The sequence below is a fragment of the Temnothorax americanus genome, unplaced genomic scaffold (genome assembly GCF_048541705.1).
Source record: "Temnothorax americanus isolate GAGA-0224 unplaced genomic scaffold, ASM4854170v1 Scaffold147, whole genome shotgun sequence".
In the NCBI taxonomy this organism is placed as follows: Eukaryota; Metazoa; Arthropoda; class Insecta; order Hymenoptera; family Formicidae; genus Temnothorax; species Temnothorax americanus.
Window position 1 is genome coordinate 3,869 of NW_027509283.1, and position 22,896 is coordinate 26,764.

The 22,896-nt window shown below is 48.1% G+C and overlaps 2 protein-coding genes across 2 annotated transcripts; both read left to right on the forward strand.

Moving 5' to 3' along the window:
• Positions 1-4,172: 4,172 nt before the first annotated feature.
• LOC143894901 (uncharacterized) lies at positions 4,173-7,646 on the forward strand. The gene has a single exon (XM_077401578.1). The coding sequence runs from the start codon at positions 4,173-4,175 to the stop codon at positions 7,644-7,646; it is 3,474 nt and encodes a 1,157-aa protein (XP_077257704.1).
• An 82-nt stretch (positions 7,647-7,728) lies between these two features.
• Positions 7,729-9,300, forward strand: LOC143894902 (uncharacterized). Its single transcript, XM_077401579.1, has one exon. It carries the CDS (start codon positions 7,729-7,731, stop codon positions 9,298-9,300), a length of 1,572 nt encoding a protein of 523 aa, XP_077257705.1.
• Positions 9,301-22,896: the final 13,596 nt, after the last annotated feature.

Below are 22,896 nucleotides of genomic sequence, written 5' to 3' on the forward strand. Positions count from 1 at the left end.
AATAACTCGAGACGTCGAAGATTACATTAACAAATGCGAACTATGTCAGAAGAACAAGTTATCGCGAAAAAATAAAGCACCCTTAGTAATAACAAACACCGCGGACAAACCGTTCGAAAAATATGCTCTAGATATAGTAGGACCACTGACGGTGACCGAAAACGGAAATAAATATATCCTCACGTTTCAGGATAATTTATCAAAATTCAGTAAGGCGATACCCGTACCTAATCAAGAAGCAAAGACAATCGCGAAAGAATTTGTCACATAGATTATCTTTGAATACGGTATCCCCGACAAAGTACTGACGGATAGAGGAACGAACTTCCTTAGCGAAATATTTAAAAGCACGTGTAAATTACTGAAGATAGAAAAAATTCAAACAACGGCCTACCATCCCGAGAGTAATAGAGCATTGGAACGCTCGCATAGAACATTAGCCGAATACTTGCGACATTATATTAACGCGGACCAGACAGACTGGGATGAATGGACGCCATACGCAATGTTCGCGTATAACACGACGCCACACACAGCGACCGGGTTTACACCCTTTGAATTAGTATACGAGCACCGAGCGACACTACCGACGGCACTGTCGCAACCACCGAAACCAACGTATACTTATGACAATTACGCGCAAGAGCTAAAAGAAAAATTAAGAGCGACACAACGAGTTGCAAAAGAACATTTGCGAAACGAAAAATTTAAGGCCAAGGAGACGTATGATAAGAAGACAAAAGAAATCAATTTCCGAGTGGGAGACAAAGTTCTCTTGCACGACGAAACGGTGCGCAGAGGGAGATCGAAAAAATTAGAATCCCCGTGGATAGGACCGTACGAAGTAATTGAAAAACACTCAGAAGTAAATTATACGATCAAAAAGAGACGGAAAACCACGCGAGTACACGTAAACCGATTAAAGCCCTTTAAACCTGATCTACAATGTGCTCTTTGCTTTCTGTTTTTTGCTCTTAACCTGTTTGCGACTATCCCATATTTCGCAATTGCGTCGCGTAACGCGATGTTTTTTGTTCTCTGTCGCCTAAGATAAAAATTAACGAACTTCAGAAGAGACAAAAAACATCACGTTACGCGACGAAATTGCAAAATACGGGATAGTCGCAAAGAGGTTAAGAGCAAAAAACAAAAAGCAAAGAGCACATTGTAGATCAGCCTTTATAGAACAGTAAAAGCAGCGTAAGAGAACAAAAACAAGCAATAGAAAGCAGGCAATAGAAAATAGGCGATAGTAAAAACTAACGAAAATTAGACAATAAGTACTTACCGAACATCAAACACGTCGCACCACACGACGTCCGGTGGCCACATTCAAGGTGACCTCCAGGGGATGGAGAAGATGCACCCAGGTGTCCGGGGGCGTTAGCAACGCCTCTGCGTAGGTGGGAGGGGGCGACGTCGGCCCCGAACCCAAATTCGCCGCAATCCGCGCACTAAGCGCGGCACCCTCACTTACGGCACCCGCACGAGCAGCGCGGAGCCAATACGAGCGCCAGCATGCGCCGCACGTCGTCGGGACAAAAAATCGGTTACAAAGACGGCACCTCATTTCACAATTAGCGCAGCGAAAAGTACTCTCTCTGAATCACGTCGCAAGAGCAACTAAACGCGCGAGAAGAGAAAAACGCGAGGAGAAGGCATTAACAAGCCGAGGTAAAAATTCAAAGAAAGGTAACATGAGTCCTTATCTTACAGGACGCTGATCGTCGTCCAGCACTTCGCGAAAAAAGCGAAACTGGAGACAGCACCATCGTACGAAATACGACAATTCAGCAGCGAGCCGGGAATATACTTTGAGAGAACCGGACAATTCCAACAGGTAGAAGCTACATGGAAACTAGCGATTAAAATCGACGTAGCAGCCCTAGGAAACCGATATCACCAACTTCAGGAATTTCTACAGCAAGCCGAAGAAGTATGCGAAACGATAATCGCAAAGGACACGCAGCAGATGTGCAAAAACATTCTTCATACGATAGAGAAAAATAACAAAAAATTAACGCAATTATTAACGCGAATACAGACTATATATAAAACAAATAATAATAAGCGAGGGTTAATAGACGCGATCGGCACGATCAGCAAAACGCTGTTCGGCACCATGGATGCCGACGACGCAAAACACATACAGGAGCAGCTTGAACTGATACAAAATCAGCAACAGACTCTACGGCACACCGCAAAAAGCCAATTAAAGGTGATAAATGCCACGATAGGCCACATGGAGGCCTTAGAAAATTCGTTATACCACAACGAACAACTGATGGCGAACGTCACGAGACGGATACAGCTGGAAACAGCACTGTACGCAAAAAGAGAAGAAATAGACGAACAGCTTTTAATACTAACCGCAATTACAGAGGATCTAATGGAAAACGTGAAAGACACGATAGACTACCTCACATATTCGCGGGAAGGAGTAATACTCACCCGCCTATTACCAATAGAAAAAATAATAACCGAACTAAAAGAGGCAACGTCACAATTGACGCAGGGATCCCACTTTCCGTTTAAAACTAGAGTAGAAAATTGGAACGAGATACAAAACTATGTAGAAATTAACGCATATTATGATAAACCGAACATTTATACGATAATCAAATTTCCCGTGGTAGCATACCGTGTATGACATAATAAAAACGACACCATTACCTGTCCCTAACCACGCGAATATTTTCACCTTCTTAAGAATTACTCACAACATATTAGCAATAGACAAAGAGAATCATAATTACATAACGCTAGAGGAACGCGATTTAAACGACTGTAAACGAAACGGAACAGATTACGTATGCGACCGAAACTGCCCGATATATTTTGTGGGGACCAACGCACCCTGCGAAGTGCAAGTTTATGTGGGGACGCCGGGATATGTAAACGCTTGCGAGAGGCGGCAAATGGTGTCAGATGTAACCTTGTGGATAACATTAAGCGAACCACAAACGTGGCTATTCTCGACGCCGAGAAAACAACAACTGACGATTCAATGTAACGATCAGGAGGAACAAAAAGTAGAAATCGAGCGAACAGGAAATCTAAGTATAAACGAAAATTGTAAACTAACCACACCCGACATTATTATAAAAACAAAAAGACAAACGACTATGAGACAAATAGAAATGCATCTAGCAGATTTTAACCTAACGCTAACAAACATAAATAAAAATATTAACGAACAAGCGAAAAAAGAAATCAGATTAGAACCTGTAATCAGGAATCCGAACGAATTAATGGAATTAAGTCTAGAAATAAGCGAGATAAATAAAGAATTGGAAAAATCCCAAGACACCCTAATAAAAAATCCCTATGTCATATATCCCGTAGGATTGACACTTACGTTGATAATTATATTAAGCATAGTAGGTGTTTAAGATCGCAAACGTAGCATCGCGACAAAGTAGCATCGCGTTCGGCTGCATGTCAGCACATGCACGCTTGCAATAAATTTCGTTCTCATATTTTATACGGTGAAAGTGACTAATGTTCGCGTGAAATCGTCGCATGAAAATTGGCAAGGAAACATTCGGTATAGCATGGATCTTTCGAGATTCGCTTTTCAGAAACTTTAACATTGCCATCAATAATAAAGTCAAACAACAACGCTAGAACAAAGGAACGATCCATGTTATACACAAAGCACACGAAAACAGGTGACGACCTTGTCGGGTCGCCACGTGAAATCGGTGACGTCGGCTCCATGACGCGGGCCTCCGACGGCCAATCACCCTCCCGAAATTCTGGAAAATCCGCAGGGAGGGAGTTTCGCCTCGGAGGCGTTAAAAGGATCGTCGCCGCGCCGCGGAAACGATTTCGCTTGCAGATCATAGAAAACCCGCTTTCGTACTCCGTTTTGCACACCGCTGTTCCGCGTTTAGAACGTTTTTGCCGCATCGCTAACCGTAGCTTCTGTGCGCGCTCCACGGCTTTCTTTGAAAGGAAGGAAAGAACTGTATAGACCTGTACATATTAGACATTATTAAATATATTCGTTTATTTTTGCAATTCGATACTTGTGCCTTGTTTTTGTGGTCGTCTCGTTACCTCGCGCTATCTCGCGCAACCGCGTGCTCTCGAACATTTCTGGTCCTTCGAGCCGGATAATACCGGCAACCGCGACTTCGGGAGTGCATCCTGAACGAGTGACCGCCAAGATGAGCATGGATCAGAGCGCCTTGCTGAACAGCCAGTACGACATCCACGGCCGCATCTCCCGCGCCATGGACAACCTCAGAAAGCTGGGTGCAGACAAGCTCAACCTCGGCACGGTGAGCACTCGCATCCGCATTCTCGACGACCTGTGGGCCAAATTTGAGTCAAATCACGACCTCATTCGGGCATGCTACGGGCAACTCTACAGCGAGAGTGAGTACGCAAAAAATGACTTTGTCGACACCGTTGAAAACGCTTACGCGCATCAACGCGGTTTGCTTCTCGGGCTCAAAAGCAAACTCAAACCCGCGTCGCTTAGAGTGCCGGTTGGAACGGAGCAAAGCAGCGATCACGCTCCCAAAACGTCACTGCCGCGTATTCAGTTGCGGAACTTTTCGGGCGCGTATGAGGAGTGGCCGTCGTTTCGAGACCTCTTCAAGTCGGTCATCGGTGAGAATTCGTCGATTTCGAACGTTGAGCGGCTCCATTACCTCCGGTCGTGTCTGCGAAGGCCCGCTGAAAAATTAGTGAGTTCATTAACGGTGACCGGGGACAATTACGACCGCGCGTGGGCTATTCTGAATAAACATTTTGAGAACAAGCGGGAGTTGATACGCTCCAACTTCGCCACGTTTACCGCCGTGGCGAAAATGAAAGGAGAAACCGCTGACGAGCTGAGCCGCATCCATAACGCCGTCACCACCGCAGTCAACGCGCAGGAGAGCATCGGGAGGCCCATAAAGTCCCACGGAATGGACCTCTTCAACTACCTGGTTGTCGAGCTTTTCGATCAGCGTACGCGACTCGAGTGGGAATTATTTGTCTCGAACTCCGTCGAGCCGCCGGAGCACGAGAAGCTCACGGACTTCATGTCAAAGCGCATCCTCACGCTAAACGCCGCGAGACCGAAACCCGCCGCGAAAGCTTCCGATTCCACTCGGTCCGCGAAGAGCCACGTCGCGAAACAAGGGTCAAAAGACAGCTCCGATCCGCAGTGCGCCCTGTGCAAGGGGAAACACTCGCTGATGACGTGCAGCGATTTCAAAGCCAAGTCCGCAACCGAGCGAAAGACGGTTGTAGAGTCCAGTCGGCTGTGTTTTAATTGCCTTGGCAATCACACCGTCGCGAAGTGCCAATCGTCGAAAAACTGCTTCACGTGTAAAGCTCGGCATCACACGATGCTTCACGAAGCCTACGTTCCCGCGTCGCCGTCTACCGAGGTCAGCGCGCTGTCCGCCGTGCGTTCTGCTGACGACCGCAAGGCGATCCTCCTCGCAACCGCGCGAGTGACCATCGCCGACCGCCATGGAGACCCTCACCCTGTGCGAGCCCTCATCGACCAAGGGTCTGAGGTCTCAATTGTCGCCGAATCTCTCGTGCAGCGCTTGCACCTGCAACGATCTCGCTCCGCCGTGTCGATTTTCGGAATCGGTGGGTCGAAATCCGGGTCAACCCGCGGGAAGGTGACGGTGAGCCTTACGTCCGTGACGACCGGAGCCACGATTACCGCCGTCGCGTTCGTGCTGCCCCGTCTTTCTCTCTACCAAGGCTCGGCGACGAAGAGCCCCGCCACGTGGCCCCATCTCAAAGGGCTGCCTCTAGCCGATGCGCAGTTTTCGGCTGGAGACCCGGTCGAGCTACTTCTCGGAGCAGAAGTGTGCTCCACCATCCTCGAAGAGGGCATTCGAAAGGGCGGGTCACACGCTCCGATCGCGCAGAAGACGGCCTTCGGGTGGATTTTCTCCGGTGGCTGCGGTGCCTCAGCCCTCCACACGCGCGGCAGCTTCCAAGCGACGGCCGACCACGAGTTGGCCGATCTCGTGCGCCGCTTCTGGGAACAAGAAGCGGAGCCTTCCGCTCCCGCCGCCCTCACGCCTGACGAACAGAAGTGCGAAAACTTCTACGGGAAAACGCACTCTCGCACGGAGACGGGGAGGTACGTGGTCCGATTGCCGTTCTCCAAGGAGCCGACGAAGTTGTCGGAGACACGCCGGCCAGCTGAACGCCTGCTCACCGCAATGGAGCGGAAATGCGAGAGGGACCCCCGGTTCGGCGAGCTCTACCGCCAGTTCATGCGGGAATACGAGGAGCTGAAACACATGGAGTTAGCTTCCGGTTCTCCAGACTGCAAAATCATGCCCGAGTGCTACCTACCTCACCATGGTGTGCTCCGAGAATCGAGCACCTCCACCAAGCTCAGGGTGGTATTCAACGGGTCGCAGCTGACGACGTCCGGCGAGTCGCTGAACCAACACCTCCTCGTGGGCGCCAACCTGCTGCCCGCTCTAGCCGATGTCCTGATGCGCTGGCGGTGGCACCGCTACGCCTTCGTCACGGACATCGAAAAGATGTACCGGCAGATCCTCATCCACCCGGACGACAGGAAATACCAGAGCATACTCTGGCGTTGCACCCTCCGCGACCACGTGTGCGTGTTCTGGCTCCTGACGGTGACGTACGGTCTCGCGTGCGCGCCTTTCTTGGCCATCCGAACGCTGAAACAGCTGGCCCACGACGAACAATCGCGCTATCCGCAGGGAGCAATCACATTGCGCGAGGACACTTACGTGGACGACGTTGTCTCGGGCGCGAACACTTTGTCACTCGCGGTCGCGAAACAAACCGAGCTCCGCGGGTTGTGCACGGCGGGCGGGTTCCCGTTTCGAAAGTGGGCCGCGAACGACGAGGAAGTGCTGTCGGGAATTCCTCCCGAGCACCGGCTTCGCAAAGAACCGGACCGGTGGGAAAGCGAAAGTTTTTCTTCCCTCGGACTGTTGTGGCACCCGACCGAGGACACATTCGCGTTCGCGATTCATCCGCGCACTGTCACGTCGTTCACAAAAAGACGCGTTCTCTCGGAAACCGCACGTCTCTTCAATCCTCTGGGATGGCTGGCTCCCGTTGTGATTCGCGCGAAAATTTTGATTCAGTCCGCATGGTTACAGCGACTGGATTGGGACGATCCACTTCCCTCCGCCGACGCGGACTGCTGGAGGCTCTTCCTCGAGAAACTGCCTCTCCTATCTCAACTGCGCGTGAACCGCTGGCTTGGCAGCGGAGACGAGAGCGCGCTGGTTGAGCTGCACGGCTTTGCCGACGCGTCCGAGCGAGGATACGCCGCGGCCGTGTATCTCCGCATCACTCGAGGCGGCTCCGTGGCACTCCACTTGCTGGCTGCGAAAAACAAGGTGGCACCGGTCAAGCTGGTGACACTACCGCGCTTCGAACTCACGGCCGCCGCCTTGCTCACTTCTCTCGCGTGTCACACTCGATCAACGTTACGTTTGTTCGCAGCACTCATTTTTCTCTGGTCAGATTCGAAGGTGACACTGCACTGGATCCGGGGGCACGCCTCCCGCTGGAAGACTTACGTGGCGAACCGCGTGGCCCACATCCAGCAGAAGCTGCCAATGGCAACATGTCCCCGGGCGGGACAACCCTGCGGACTGCGCCTCCAGAGGGATCACTCCAGGTGAACTGCTGGACCACCCCCTGTGGTGGACCGGACCCGCCTGGCTTCGCGAGGACCGATCTCTGTGGCCGAGCGAGAACCCTGCAATGCCCGACGCCGATCTGCCCGAACAGAGAGTCGCGGCACACGTCGCCACCGAGAAAATCGAGGAAGAACCCGAGATGCTTCTCAGATTTTCCTCGCTGCACCGGCTTCTACGGGTCACAGCTTGGTGCTCCCGCTGGCGACACACCGCTTCCCGCACCACCACACTCACGTTGCGATCGGACGAGATCGACGACGAACTGATTCTCTGGCTCCGTGTGGTGCAGGCACGGCACTTCGCCGCCGAGATCACGGCACTTTCTGCAAACCGCACTGTGTCACATCGAAGTTCATTGGCGAGCCTGAGTCGCCATCCGTTCCTGGATGACAACGGAGTTCTGAGAGTCGGAGGCCGCCTCAAGCATGCCATGCTTTCAACCGATGAGCGACATCCGATGATCGCACCTCCGTCCTCGTGGCTCACTCGGTTGATCATCGAGTCGTGCCACCGCCGGACGCTGCACGGAGGAGTGCAGCTCACCCTCGGCCTACTTCGCCTCCGCTTCTGGATCCCTCGAGGCCGCTCCGTCGTCAAGCAGCGGCTGCATCGCTGCATCACCTGCACCCGCTGGCGAGCCGCGGCACCGCAACCGCCGATGGGCAACCTCCCGAGGGGCCGAGTCACTCCAGCGCGCCCATTCCTCCGAACCGGCTTGGACTACGCCGGCCCGATCCTCATCCGCACGAGCAAAGGCCGCGGACACCGAGCGCACAAGGCGTTCATAGCCGTATTCGTGTGCCTCTGCACCAAGGCGGTGCATCTGGACGTCGTCTCGGACTACACGACGGAAGCCTTCCTCGCCGCCTTCCGTCGCTTCATCTCCCGTCGGGGTCTCTGCGAGGAACTGTATTCGTATTGCGGCACCAATTTCGTGGGAGCCGACCGAGTCCTGCGAGAGCTCTTCCGAGCATCATCTGCCGACGGCCGTCGCCTTGCCCACGTCGCTGCCACGGAAGGCGTCAAATGGCATTTTAACCCGCCGGCTGCACCACACTTCGGCGGATTATGGGAGGCTGCCGTCAAGTCGACGAAGTTCCATCTCCGTCGGGTCATTGGGGAGACCACGCTCACCTTTGAGGAAATGAGCACCCTCCTCACGCAGGTCGAAGCCTGCCTGAATTCCAGGCCGCTGCAGGCTTTGTCCGACGATCCGGACGACATATCCGCCCTCACGCCAGGGCACTTCCTGATCGGCGCTCCTCTTCTGGCCGTGCCCGAACCCGCCTTGAATGACGTCGCCGGGAGCTCACTCTCACGGTGGCAACACCTCCAAAAGATGCGCGATCACTTTTGGTCACGGTGGTCGCACGAGTACATCAACGGGATGACATCTCGCTCGAAATGGACCAAACCCGAGGACGCACCTGCCGTCGGCTCTCTGTGCTTGGTACGCGCCGAAAGCACACCACCGAGTCGATGGCCACTGGCCCGCATCATTCGAGTGCACCCCGGCGACGATGGCATTGTTCGCGTGGCGACAATCCGCACCTCAACGTCAGAGCTCGTGCGACCACTGTGCAAACTCGTGCTTCTCTCCGAGACTGAGGACCAGCCGCCGCCGACGGATGCGTGAGCTCTCCGACACTCGCGGTCACTTTATTGTTTTATCGGCCTTCAGCCTGCAATTCTTCACATTTACGTCACGCATTCGTCCGTTTCGGCCCTCTGCCCAAGTTAAATCACGCAAGCGCTCATTTCTGTTCTCCGACTCGACTCGACGATTTGTGCAACACACGAAATTACTTTCGCGCATCACTTCACTTCACTTCGCGTTTCGCACGTTACCGAATTCGCGTTACGCACATGTCGCGATTGTTTATGTGTCTCGCTCGGGATCGACGCGCGTTGTGACACTGCGCAGGCGCACCACGCCGCCGGTGCTCGCCTGCACCACGTGCCAGAATCGCGTGCGAGCAAATCGACCGCATATCGATTTTCAACCGCGACGTCGGGCGCCTCATCGAGCGAGCCATCGACCATACCGGCCTGTTTCGTCAGGCATGACGAGGCGGGCGGAATGTTTGAGATCGCAAACGTAGCATCGCAACAAAGTAGCATCGCGTTCGGCTGCATGTCAGCACATGCACGCTTGCAATAAATTTCGTTCTCATATTTTATAAGGTGAAAGTGACTAATGTTCGCGTAAAATCGTCGCATGAAAATTGGCAAGGAAACATTCGGTATAGCATGGATCTTTCGAGATTAGCTTTCTAGAAACTTTAACATTGCCATCAATAATAAAGTCAAACAACAACGCTAGAACAAAGGAACGATCCATGTTATACACAAAGCACACGAAAACAGGTGACGACCCCGTCGGGTCGCCACGTGAAATCGGTGACGTCGGCTCCATGACGCGGGCCTTCGACGGCCAATCACCCTCCCGAAATTCTGGGAAATCCGCAGGGAGGGAGTTTCGCCTCGGAGGCGTTAAAAGGACCGTCGCCGCGCCGCGGAAACGATTTCGCTTGCAGATCATAGAAAACCCGCTTTCGTACTCCGCTTTGCACACCGCTGTTCCGCGTTTAGAACGTTTTTGCCGCATCGCTAACCGTAGCTTCTGTGCGCGCTCCACGGCTTCCTTTGAAAAGAGGGAAAGAACTTTATAGACCTGTACATATTAGACATTATTAAATATATTCGTTTATTTTTGCAATTCGATACTTGTGCCTTGTTTTTGTGGTCGTCTCGTTACCTCGCGCTATCTCGCGCAACCGCGTGCTCTCGAACAGTAGGAATAGTCACCTATGTAATAAAAAGACATAAGAAACGAGCGAGCGCCCGACCGCACGTACGGGGCGACTCAGCGATACTATACTAGAAAATAAGAAGAATGTAACCTCAGAAACAAAAATAATAAAGAAAATAAACCACCCTAATAGAAATAGAAATAGGATAAGCAGCGAAAATTTGTAACGAAAACTACCGACCGTAGTTTCCTTCTCTCAAAGGGGGAAGGATGTTGCGGCCCCAATCAAAATGTAATAATAAAATAATTATATAACGCGACCACGAAAGCCCGAGAGAATTACGCAACGCCGAATCAGCAAAAGATGAGTTGCGCGATCGGCCCAGATACGATCGAGCAACTCAGCGATATCGAAGGACAAGACGAGAATTGAAAAGAAAGCGACAACAGGAGACGAGAAGGCAATTGGAGTCTCGAAATGACGGGCGTTACACGCGAATAATCATTGTAACTCAGAGTGGATTAATTAAAGTTGTCTTTTATTGAAAACCGTCATAATCATTCCCGCCTCCTCCTTGGAATAAAAGATCCCATAGTGTCCCGCCGTAAAAGAAGGGCAGAACAAGGAGGATAAGCGGAAGGTATTGGATTCAAAGAGAAAGGAAGAGAGCGGATTGAGGGTGAAAATGGACGAGGACAAGTCGGTGGAAACAAAGGTAAGAAAAAAAGAGGAGAAAAAAAGGAGAAAAGAGAGGAGAGGAGAGAAAAGCGGGAGGCCGAAGAGGACCACGGAGGAAGAAAGAGCGAAAAGGATGGAGGAGAATCTCCTTATAGATACGGACGAGGACGAAGCAGATAGGAAGAAAAAAAAATGGGAGAAATTTTGGATGGAAAAGAGAGATGAAAGGAGATAAAGAGAGAAGCATTAAGAAAGAGGAAAGGAAGAAGGAGATATGATTGTAAGAATGTAAGAATAATCTTTAAGGCTCCTGGGTAGTCATCGCGGCCATATTGAATTTCTTGCTATCGAGGCAAGAAATTACCCTATTTTATGTTGCGGTATTTTCCGAAATAAAAAGATATTTCAATAAAAAATCACTATAGATCGTTTCAGCACACTTCTAAAATTTAACGGATACTTTCCTTTTCCCTCGACAATAAACACACAGCCATAAAACAAAGCCTAAACATACGGAAAAACAAGCCATTTGACGACTCGAAAGGAGTGGAAAATGTTCCTTCCGCATATGTATTTCTTGCAAATCTTTACCATACGTTAAATTTCACGAGTTTCACGAATACGTTAAACGTTATAGCACAAGTACAGAGCGAATAATAAAGAAATATAACGCAACGCAAAATAGGTTGTCAACATGTCACAAAGGACAGAATTCTCCATTGGAGAGAGTTCTTATTTCTGCCTCGACGGTACGTCGCCATCCGTCAACGCAGAGTTCTCGGCTCAAGGACCAGGAACCTTAATGCAGTTATTTGCAGAGTGAACGTAGAATAAGAAAGAAGGAAGGCATCGAACAAAAGGAAGGAGAGAGCCGGAAAGAAAAGGGAAGAGCAGCGACAGAAAGGAGAAAGTCAGAGAGGTGCGGAATTCAAGGAAGCTGAAAGAGATGACCAGAAGGTTGCCGGATGGAAGACGAAGGGAAGGGAAATGAGATGTGAGGTCGCTCAATGACCAGGTCGGGGAAAGAAGAAATAAGAAAAATTATATTATAGATATAAAATGTATATGATTAATATGAATGTATAATGTATATGATTTTATTTGTATAACAGAATTTTTAAAAGTTTTTGGGAACGTTTTTACTTAAAAAAACGCTTTTCCAACCCCGGGAGGGGAGTGAAATAAAGATTAATTGATTGATATATATCTTTATATTTATATGCTACACAAATAATATAAATAAAAAACTAAATAAAAGCTTAGTTTTTGTTTTTTTTTGCAATTTTTTCTAAATAATCACATGTTTTTAATTGCTGTGTTTTAAACAGTGTCCACTGTTTTAAATCAGTTTCAATCAGACAGTTTTAAACAAATTGTTTAAAACATGCCATTTAAACCATTTAAAACATTAGATTTAAAAGTAGTGAGTGCAAGTGTGAAAAAAATGGATTTCGAAGAATTGCACTTTGAAAAAGAAGAAATAATGAAAGTTAAAGCAAACGAGGAAGAAATGGAAGTGCCTGAAGAAATAGAAGTGCTTGGAGAAATGGAAGTAAATAGAGAAGAAGGAATGGAAGTTGATGATGATGATGCAGTATTGTCAGACGATTCATGTTATGATAGTGAAATGTCTGAGGATGTTTCGGAAGAAATATTCAGAGTCATGAATCAGACTGAAGTCAATGCGTTAAATCCTCTTACAAGGATGTGCTGCACGTATTTTTACTTTACTCCAGGACAGACCAAGTTTTGTGCGTCATGCATCGTGAGAATGGGTGGATTATTCTCGATGCTGTATGCTTGTCGTAAACACGACACCAGGCGGTATATTCTGATGGATGGCTTTTTTTGTTCATCGTGCGGGGACCCACTATATCTCATTTCAACATGTAATATGTGTCCTATGTGTGTTTTCGTGTAAATATTGATGAATACTGTTTAGATTGCAGTATTTTTAAAAATATTTTAAGTGTATATTATCTAAAATTAAGAGACCTATACTGCTAAGAGATTAACAATAAGTGTAACAATGTTGTGTCACAGACAGTGCGGAAGGTGGCTGAGAGCCGGGAGGTGGTATCCAGCGATGGTAAGCAATTTTTTTACAATATAAACGTGAACGCGGACCCCCTCGCCCCGCGGCGCCCGAAACGCGGTTGTCCCGCGGCGCCCGAAAACGCGGTCGCCCCGCGGCGCCGAAAACGCGGTCCTCTTCGCCCCGCGGCGCCGGAAAACGCGGTTCCCCCTTCTCCCTTCTCCGCGGCGCCCGAAAAACGCGGTTCCCACCCTCCCCCTCCCCGCGGCGCCCAAAAAAGCGGTTCCCCCTCCCCCTCCCCCGCGGTTCCACCGCCCGCGGTTCCTCCCCGCTCCTCACCACCCCTTAGATCCCCGAGTTGGAATCAGCCTACTATCCTACTAAGAAGAACACGCGACGCGACTTCCGCAAACAACTGGAAAAATAGAATAGTGTAATTTCCATAGAAAAAGAGAACAACACAATTATTAACGAAAAACCTCATGCCTCAGTTTTTTTTCCACGGGGGGAGGGATGTTGTAACGCGGAAACCGAGTCGGCCTCATTGCGATAGTGAGCTGTCAGCGCAAGAGTTCCGGCTATTGCCAAAGACACCTTAGGTGGCATTCCGGGCTTCATCAGGTCGCCGGGCGATTGACCTGAGCCCGGAAGCAAAAGCGCTGACAGCCAAGTCAGCAACGAGGAAGCGACACCGCTCATTAAAAGGCGGGCAGTTACCACCGAGAGCACGAAGCGCGTTATTCTGTGTGTCGTATCTTTAACCCGCAAGTCAGGGTTGTGTAAGAAGTGAACCAAGTGTAATCAGAACCAGCCGTTTATTAAAAGCCACTGTTACAACCAATCTGGTCAGAGAGTGTTTCTTTCGCCTTCCTGCGGATCCGAACGAACCCGGTGCCGGGCCCAGAGCTCCCATTCAAGGCGCGGCACGAAACTTTTATTTTGCACAATGTAATTCGTTTACTTTAACATTATTTTAACATTATTATTTACTGTTAGGAATATTACTAATATTGTTAATTGGTATAATATATCAATTACATTTGTGACTAATATATATTGGGACTAATATTTTTTTTAAGGATATGTTACGTCCAAACCCCGGGAGTCTCAGTGAAAAGGAAAACTGGGAAGCGAAGGAAAGGCTACCCAGAGGGGACGAAGTAAGGAAGGACGCAACCGAATTCTTAAAGGTTATCTCGGGTCGCGCGAGTAAACGCGTGCCTCGAGTCGAACGCACTTTTCGGAAGGCTCCAGTCGAGGGTCCACGTCCGAAAGGACGCAATTACGCCTACTGCAAGCCGTGCGATCGTCGGTCCTGTTTTAGGTCAAGGATTATGCAATTCCTATTACCTGGGATCGGACCGTGTACGATTTTGCGAGCGGGGGAGGTTGGTGACGAGGTGTTAAATTAAATAATTAGACATTAATTTGAGAAATTAAAAACATTACAATTATTTATTATAAATAATGAAAATTAATGAGCCAGTTACATTTATATGTATATAAAAAAACAAAAGCAAAACGCAAATGGTACAGATCTAGTGTGGTGTGTGTATATGTGTATAAAGAATACGCGGGTGTTACATTGGTTCGGAGGTCATCGGACAGGATTACTGAGGGGATGCTTCGACATTTAATATGATCTCCTGCCGGGTTAGTACATTTATAATTAAAAAAAAAAAAAAAACACAAAGAAAAAGAGAAGGGTGTACGTCACGAGTGCGTGTGTGTGTGTGAAAGGTGGTTATACTTGTATTTCTATGTTAACATTTTTATTTTTAATTAATTATTATGTGTTTTATTCTATTACTAAAATAAATCTATTAAAATATAACTTCGGGAATGATCTCCACGCTCGAGGTGGAGAGCGTGGGAGAAGTGGATCTATTGAAAGGGATCCGAGGTATTTCGCAAAGAATCTCCACGCTCGAGGTGGAGAACGCAGGAGAGGGTGTTCTCTCGCGGTAAGGAACCGGGGAATAGGACGGTCCGGAACAGGGAGAGGAATCGGGGGTGTCGGAAAAAATTTTATACGCGAGTGAACGCGGGGGAAGGAAAAATTGTGGAAGATGGTGGTAAAATGTTCTCGATGCGCCTGGAGGAGCTGTCGCTCAACGACGCGGGCTCGCCTGCTACATACGTATCTTTTCTTTATTTTCAGGGCTAAACTCTTGCGACTCCGGCTAGTCACTAAAATTTATTATGTGAGGGGTGAGAAATTATAATTGTCTAATCAGGGAAGTTTAAAAAGGAGAAATGAAAATTTTTAACATATATATATATATATGCAAAGAATATATATTATTATTGTGACGTTGCGGCCCGCCGCTTCGTGGCAGCGCCCCGCCGCCGTCACAAGGCGCGGAAATTTGCGCCCAGGGACGAGCCAGAGAGGCGACGACGAAATCTCTAGAGGCCAAAAAGTCGATATCGTTTCCGCGTTTTGACTATTCTTTTATTTTCATGTATAAATTGTAATGCGCACGGCGCCTCACCCACACCACGGCGAATCTTCGAGGGAGTACCGATAACAAGAGGGGTCCGGGAGGACCAAGGACCGAGGAGGGGTGGCGAGAGCGGAAGCTACATGGATCACGGGCGACGAGAGCAACGCGGCAGGCGTGCGGCGAATGAGGCGGCGATGGACAAGGCCGCCGATAGCGGGGCCCCAGGTACCGGGGCAAACCCAGCCTCAGCAATCTGCCTCCACAAAATACCGGCCCGCGGGGTGACTGATCACCGCCCCGAGGGCAACCGGAGGCACACCGGCCGGAACAAAGTCCAGTCCGCTGCCCAGGGACAAATTGAAGAAGTCGCTACGCCGCCGAGGGATCGTTGCGCGCCCCCGAAGGATCCACCTTACGACGATCCTGCGTGAGAATATCGCGCGAGCTTACACGCTCGCTCTCGATTGGTTGGCACGCCCCTACGGAAGGGGGTGCGGCATCGATTCCGTTATCAAGCGAATCTAGCGAGACACTCTCTGGTCGTCCGTCGGCAAGTCCGAACGTTCTCTTAAACTACGCGATAGCCGCCCCGAGTCGGGAAAATCTGTTACGCTGCGACGATCCTCCGTACGAGGTGACGACGAGGAGCCCTACGAGGAGACATCACATCGGTGAGGTTGCCCGCAGTAATTAGTCGCGAGATGTAACGCCACGACGCCGTCTTCCGGTGCACGCTCTCGTCCGGGATAACGTTGTAATATCGCGACGCGTGCGGTCTCTTGAGACCGCGTATCGACTGGCGATCGACAGCGAGAGCGAAGGGCCTCGGGATGGTATCGTGGCCGCGGAGTTGAGATAAAGACGCGATTGCGAGCCTCTGGAGATCGTGATAGATTCGTGGCGAAATCCGTTACTGCGAGTCCGTTTCGTGCACTGTCCGCGCTCGCGAGTGTGTCTCGTGCCTTCCGTATTCCCGGCGTGTCAAATTACCAAACATCGCTCTTGTGGAATTTTGCATGCGTCGGCACGCCAGTCGCGTTAATCGGCCGCTTGTGAGGAGCTAATGGCCTTAGAAAATCGTGCGTGTTAGGGTAGTCATGTTCGGATGCGTTTTCGGTGATTGCGTGTGAGACGTAGTGCTAGCGGGAGAGCGTTATTCGCGTGAGTTACTCCGTTCTCGCAATAGGCTCCGTGCCGTCGGGATTGCGTGTGATTATTACTCGCGGTAATTCCGCTTAGTTTTTCTGGCGTTCGTTCCAGAATTCCGCGCTAGTTCGAGTATCTCGGTGTATTACTCTGCGCAGTACGCAAATCACCGAAGACCGAGTAGTGTACTTCCCCGGATGACTTGCGTTAGGTTTAAGAAAATTGGCGACAGAATTCTCGCGCGACTCCCGGCGTTGCGTTCACGCAACCCGAGCGCGAGGTATCGTCTTTTTGCGATCTGTCCTGCGAGATCTTATTTTCTATCTCCGTGATATTTCGTGTTTACCGTCAATGTTCTAGATTACTTGTAAGTTTTGCCATACTGTATCTCTCGGAGATAATCGCAGCGCCTTCTGCGCGTTATTATACGATACGCAGTACTTCGTTTATTCGGGTGTCCGCGCTATCATTATTTCTTTTTGTTTTATTTCTGACGCTCGCGCGATTGATTATATGATTTGTCTGATTGACCGAAGCCGAATCGGCTTTTATTGTTTCACGCGCAAATTCCTACCGAATTAATGTTATTTTGATTTATTAATTGCCTGAGTTCGGAACCTTATTTATGGCGTGTCACCCCGCCGAATATCGCGCCGCCCTTCATCACCCCCGCCCCAGCCCTTAGGTCGAGCTAGCCGATCCCTCGCACATCCGCACGTCTCGCTTTGCGTATCGTATTGGCTTTCTTTCGCGATTTCGCGGACGCGCGTTGACGCGTCTGGCGCCCAACGGTAAATTCGTTTCGCGAAGTGTCGGAGGTGCGAGGGAATCGTCGGAGAGGCCCGTCATCCCGCTCTCCTTACTCCTTTTGATCCGACACACGTCCCGGAGCGGTCCGGGAGTGAAAAAGTCGTGACAATATATATATATATATATATATATATATACTGTGACGTTGCGGCTCGCCGCATCGTCGCGGCGCCCCGCCGCCGTCACAAGACGCGGAATTTCGCGCCCAGGGACGGACCGGGGAGGCAACGGCGAGATCTCCAGGGGTCGTAATTAATTGCGTTTCCACATTCTGATAACGTTCCTTTTTTTGCAATGTAATACTCGCGGCACCTCACCTATACCCCGGCAAACCTTCGAGGGAGTACGTGGCAAGGAAAATCAAGGACGATCGATGACCCGGGAGAGGTGGCAAACGCGGAAGCAGCAGAGATCGCGGGCTGGCGAGAGCAGCGCGGCAGGCGGGCGGCACGTACGGCAGCGACGGACGAGGCCGCCGATAGCGGGGCCCCAAGAGCATGGGTGAACACCCGGCTTCAGCAAAGGATCTCTACAAAACATCGACCTACGGGGTGACTGATTACCGCCCCAGGGTCAAACCGGAGACACACCGGCGAGAACCGAATTCCGTCCGCTGCTAAGGACAGAATTGAGAAGTCGCACGCCGCCGAGGGACCGTTGCACGCCCCCGAAGGATCTCGTATCGACAGCACTGCGCCGGGACACCGCGGGCTTGCAAGCTCGCGCCCGATTGGCTCGCGCGCCCCTCAGGAAGGGGTACCGTATCGATTCCGCAATCGAGCGGGTCTAGCGTTTTCACTCTCTGGTCGTCCGTCGGCGAGAATCGTTTTGTAAGATACGCGATAGCCACCCCGAGTCGGGTATTTCGATATTCGTCTGGAGGATCGAGGATCGTGGTGGAAGGCGACGGCGAGGAGCCCAGGAGGAGGCGTATTCCCGGTGAGGTTGCCCGTAAATCGCGATATGTAAAGCCACGACACCGCCCTCCGGTACACGCTCTCGCTCGGGATAACGTATGTTAAGATTGAGTGTAATTTCGCGATCGATAACGAGAGCGAAGGGCCTCGGGATGGTATCGTGGCCGCGGAACCGTGGTACCAACGTTGTGGCGAATCCCTGGAGATCGCGATAGGCGTTGATGCGTTCGATGTCGCGAGTATATTGCGTTGTCCTCGCGACCTTGGTGTACGGCCGCATACGGGCCGGTAGTTCGTCAATTGCGTACCGTTTCTTCGCGTCGGGAAATTCTGGTGTTCGAGCGTCGGTGTTAGCGTATCGATCGGTGTTCGGATCTCGTTATTACGGGCTGAGAATTGTGCTCTCGCGTTGAGAAACTTTGCGTCCGGTATTGCTTGCGCTGCGTCCTATACTCGCGTTAATAAAGTACCGGCGTTCACACGCTTCGTGCGTTTAGATGTTAATTGCGTAGTTCTTCCTGGCGTTCCGTGGATATTAGAAGAGCACTTCGAGTCAAAGGTGGTGTGGCCTTCTCCACACCTGGCGCCCAACATTATTAGCGATATCGCGACTGGCTTGGTTAAATGACTCGGCGCCTTCCCGTTGCGCCCGAGCCGAATATCTCGCGTTAAGTTAAGATATTATTGCGACAGAGTTTTCGTACGGTCCCGGACGTGGTTTCCACGCAATCCAAGCGTGACGTACCCTTATTTCGCGACATTTTGTGTTGAACCTCACTCTCGTGAGTGATATTAAGCGTCTTATTATTATTCATATTATTCATATCATATTATTAATTGTTTGAGAATAGAACCTTCAGCGGGTTTATTACAGACCCAATTAATACTCCGTGGGTGTCTCGCGTCCGCCGTAATATTAGATCTGTTAAATGAATCTCGACACCCCGCCACCGGCTATTCTTAATTTATTTATCGAAATTATCTTGTGTGTGTGTGTTGATCGAAGCCGGATGGACAAACGTTGTTATTTTCCCGACAACCAGTACTCAATAAATGTTATATTCTTTATTATCTGACTGAGTATGAAATTAACGTGTCACCCCGCCGAGTATCGCGCCGCCCTTCATTAACCCCGCCCGTGATTAGGTCAAGCTAGCCGATTCCACGCACCTCCACACTTCGTTTCGCGTCTCGTTTAGGTTTTCGCGATTTCGTGGACGCGAAGGTACGCGTCTAACATTCGGAACATTTCGTGGAGTATCGGAGGTGCGAGGAAATCACTGGAGAGGCCAACCATCCCGCTCTCCTAAGTCCTTTTGATCCGGCTCACGTCCCGGAGCGGTCCGGGAGTGCAAAAAGTCGTGACAATATATATGTAGGTCCAGAGGTATGTTCCGGGACTGTTTACGTTTTTTGAAATGTACAGTCCTGGAAATTGCCAAATGTCCCGGAATATACCAATATCAAAAATAAAAGTCGAGATCCGAGTCTCGGACTTTGACGGTGCGTGCAAGCTAAATGACTGACTTGACGATAAATGTTGTTCAGATTATTATTGTAGATAATTTTACGCTTTACAAAAAAGGTACGTATAGTTAGTTACCCTATCTTGCTTAATTTTCGAGATATTTGAGAAAAAAATAAAAAAATCGTGTTTTTTGTTGATAATATTGTTGAGTTATTACTTTTTATTGCGTGTTAATTTTGCGAAGCAAAATAAATCCCACTTATAGCACCTCAAATCAAAGCGATTCATGGTAATTGCAATTTTTGTATTCACATCAGACGAAGCAAAATGTTGTTATCGACATTTTTTATAAGTTATTTTTACATTATACTTAAAGTTAAAGAACAAATATAAAAATGTAAAATATAGTGTCAATAAATTAACATATCTAATTTGTCAACAAATAACACGATGCATTCATCCCGCTATTGAACGAAAGCGTGCTGTGGCTTTAAAGATTAAAACTAGAGTTCAACCCTTTGTCCTTCTTGTTAGGCCTACAGTAGAGCAATACGAGTGTTGCTACGTCATAATTAATGACGTCAAATATAAATTTAACAATGTGTTGAAGGCCTTTGAACAATGTTTCAAAGCAATACAAGTTTTGATGACTGAATATTCATATAAAGCAAGAGGTGCATGGCTTTTGTTCAGCAAGCTCTATATCGTATCTCCACAAGGTATGATAGAAAGAATTCAACTGTCAGCGCGCTTGTTAAATCCTTTGAAGTTCTTTAAACAAAAAATTGCGAATAAAACTGAGCAAACATCTGGTTAAAGTTTTAACTTAAGTTTAAATCTACGACGTTCAAGTTTGTAGGCTTCTTATTCTAGCAAATTTTCTATATAATTAATAAGTAATATATTTTTGAGTCAGTATATTTTTATGTATTAATTTTAAGTTAATGGGATCAGCCTGTGATTTAAAGACTGTTTCAATAATAGATTTTTTTACGTTACTTGATGTATAAGCTGAAACTTGAGTATTTAATTAAGTTCATAATGGAGATATTATGTTTTGCGTGTAAAAATAAATGTAACTCAATCGAAGCTCTACTGGCACATATTAAAGTATACCATACCATAGCCGCTCACAATGCTCTTAGATGTCCTGCATCTAATTGCTATAAACCTTGTCCTTCGTTTCGTTCATTCAAAAGACATCTATTTAAATGTTCTTATTTAGATGAAAATTGTTCACAAAAGCAAATTCAATCTTCTGGTGCTTGTCATGTTAATAAAACAGAACAACCAAATAATATCCAGATTTCAGATGTTAAAGTGCATCAGCATGTTCTTCAATCAAATATATCAGAATGTAATTTAATTTCAGTTTATGATGTTAAAAAAGCCTTAACAGACTCTACACTTGTTTTTGTATCAAAATTGTATGCCTCCAACACTTTGAATCGGGCTCATGTTCAAGAAATAGTTGATGCTGCTTCAGAATTATTATCAAGTGGATACTTAAATACCTTAAAAAACAAAGTTTTTGAAATGTTGAGTAAGTTTAATTATAGTGATGAAGAACTTTATGATCTTTCTCTTATGTTTAACGCATATAATGATATTTTTGCTGGTCTTCATAGTGACTATGAAAGATTAGAAGCATTGAAAGAGAGTGAATTTTATATAGCTCCTATGAGCTATGTAATTGGTAGTCACTATAGACCTAGAACACAAATGAACAAAACAGTAATGAGTCATGAATTTGATAATGGTCAATACATTCCCATGAAAAAAGTTTTAAAGCGTTTTCTGGAATTACCAGGTTGTTTTGATTCTATTATTTCGAACTTGGAGCATTTTTCTCAAATAAATGAGCCTTTTTCAAATGTTGTACAAGGAGAGATGTGGAAAGAAAAAGTAGCTAAATATTTCGATGGTAAAATAGTGCTTTCACTTCTTTTTTTCTTTGACGATATGGACCCAGATAATATCACAGGATCTCATGCTGGTCACCATAAATTAGGAGCACTTTATTACAATATTGCTTGTATCCATCAAGAGTATGCCTCAAAATTTGATAACATATTTTTGGCTTCTTTGTTTCTCTCAGAATGTAAAGTACATGGAAATATGAATTTATTTTCACCAGTAATTAAAAATTTGATACATTTGGAACAAAATGGATTAATTGTAAAAACTAGCTCAGGAAAGAAGCAAATTTATTTCAGTTTGTATCTCTTGCTGGGTGACAACTTAGAAATTTATTTTATTTGTGGCCTATCTGAAGGATTCAATGCAAACTATCCATGTAGAATGTGCAAGCATCACAGGAATGAAATTGCATATTTAACTGCTCTTGATACAGATAAATTAAGAACAATGCAGAATTACGCTGCTGATGTTTTGTTACAAGATCGATGTTGTGCGGCGAAGGTCAACGACTCCGAATTGCGACACCTAGCTGTCAGCGTTGCTTCCGGATCTTGCCAAACTCACCTGAGGTGGCATTTCGGGTTTCGCAAGTGGCATCCAGGTCACTCGCCCGGAAGCAAAAGCGCTGACAGCTAAGTCAGCACCGCGGAAGCTAACGCGAGAGAGCTAAAAGCCCGCCCTTCCGAAAAGCGGCGGGCAGTCTGGAACGAAAGACTAGATCACGCGCAACCAAATGTAATCAACTACACGAACGCCCTCAAGTCAGGGCAGTAGATTAAGAACACCTGTGTAATAAGATATCTAAGTTTATTAAAAGCTATTCTACAAGAATCTGGATTCGTGTGTCTTCTCTCTCCCGGCGGATCCCAAAAAACTCCGTGCCGACCCTGCAACCCCAGGCACGGCACAACAATTGGTGGCAGCGGTGGGATATCTGCTAACCGGACGAGAAGACATCCTGCCAGATCTACGGCATCCTGCAAAAGGGAACGGATCATAAAGTGGCAGCAAAACACCCGTGAAGGAACAGCCAGCCGAATCCCAAGTGAGCATCACGT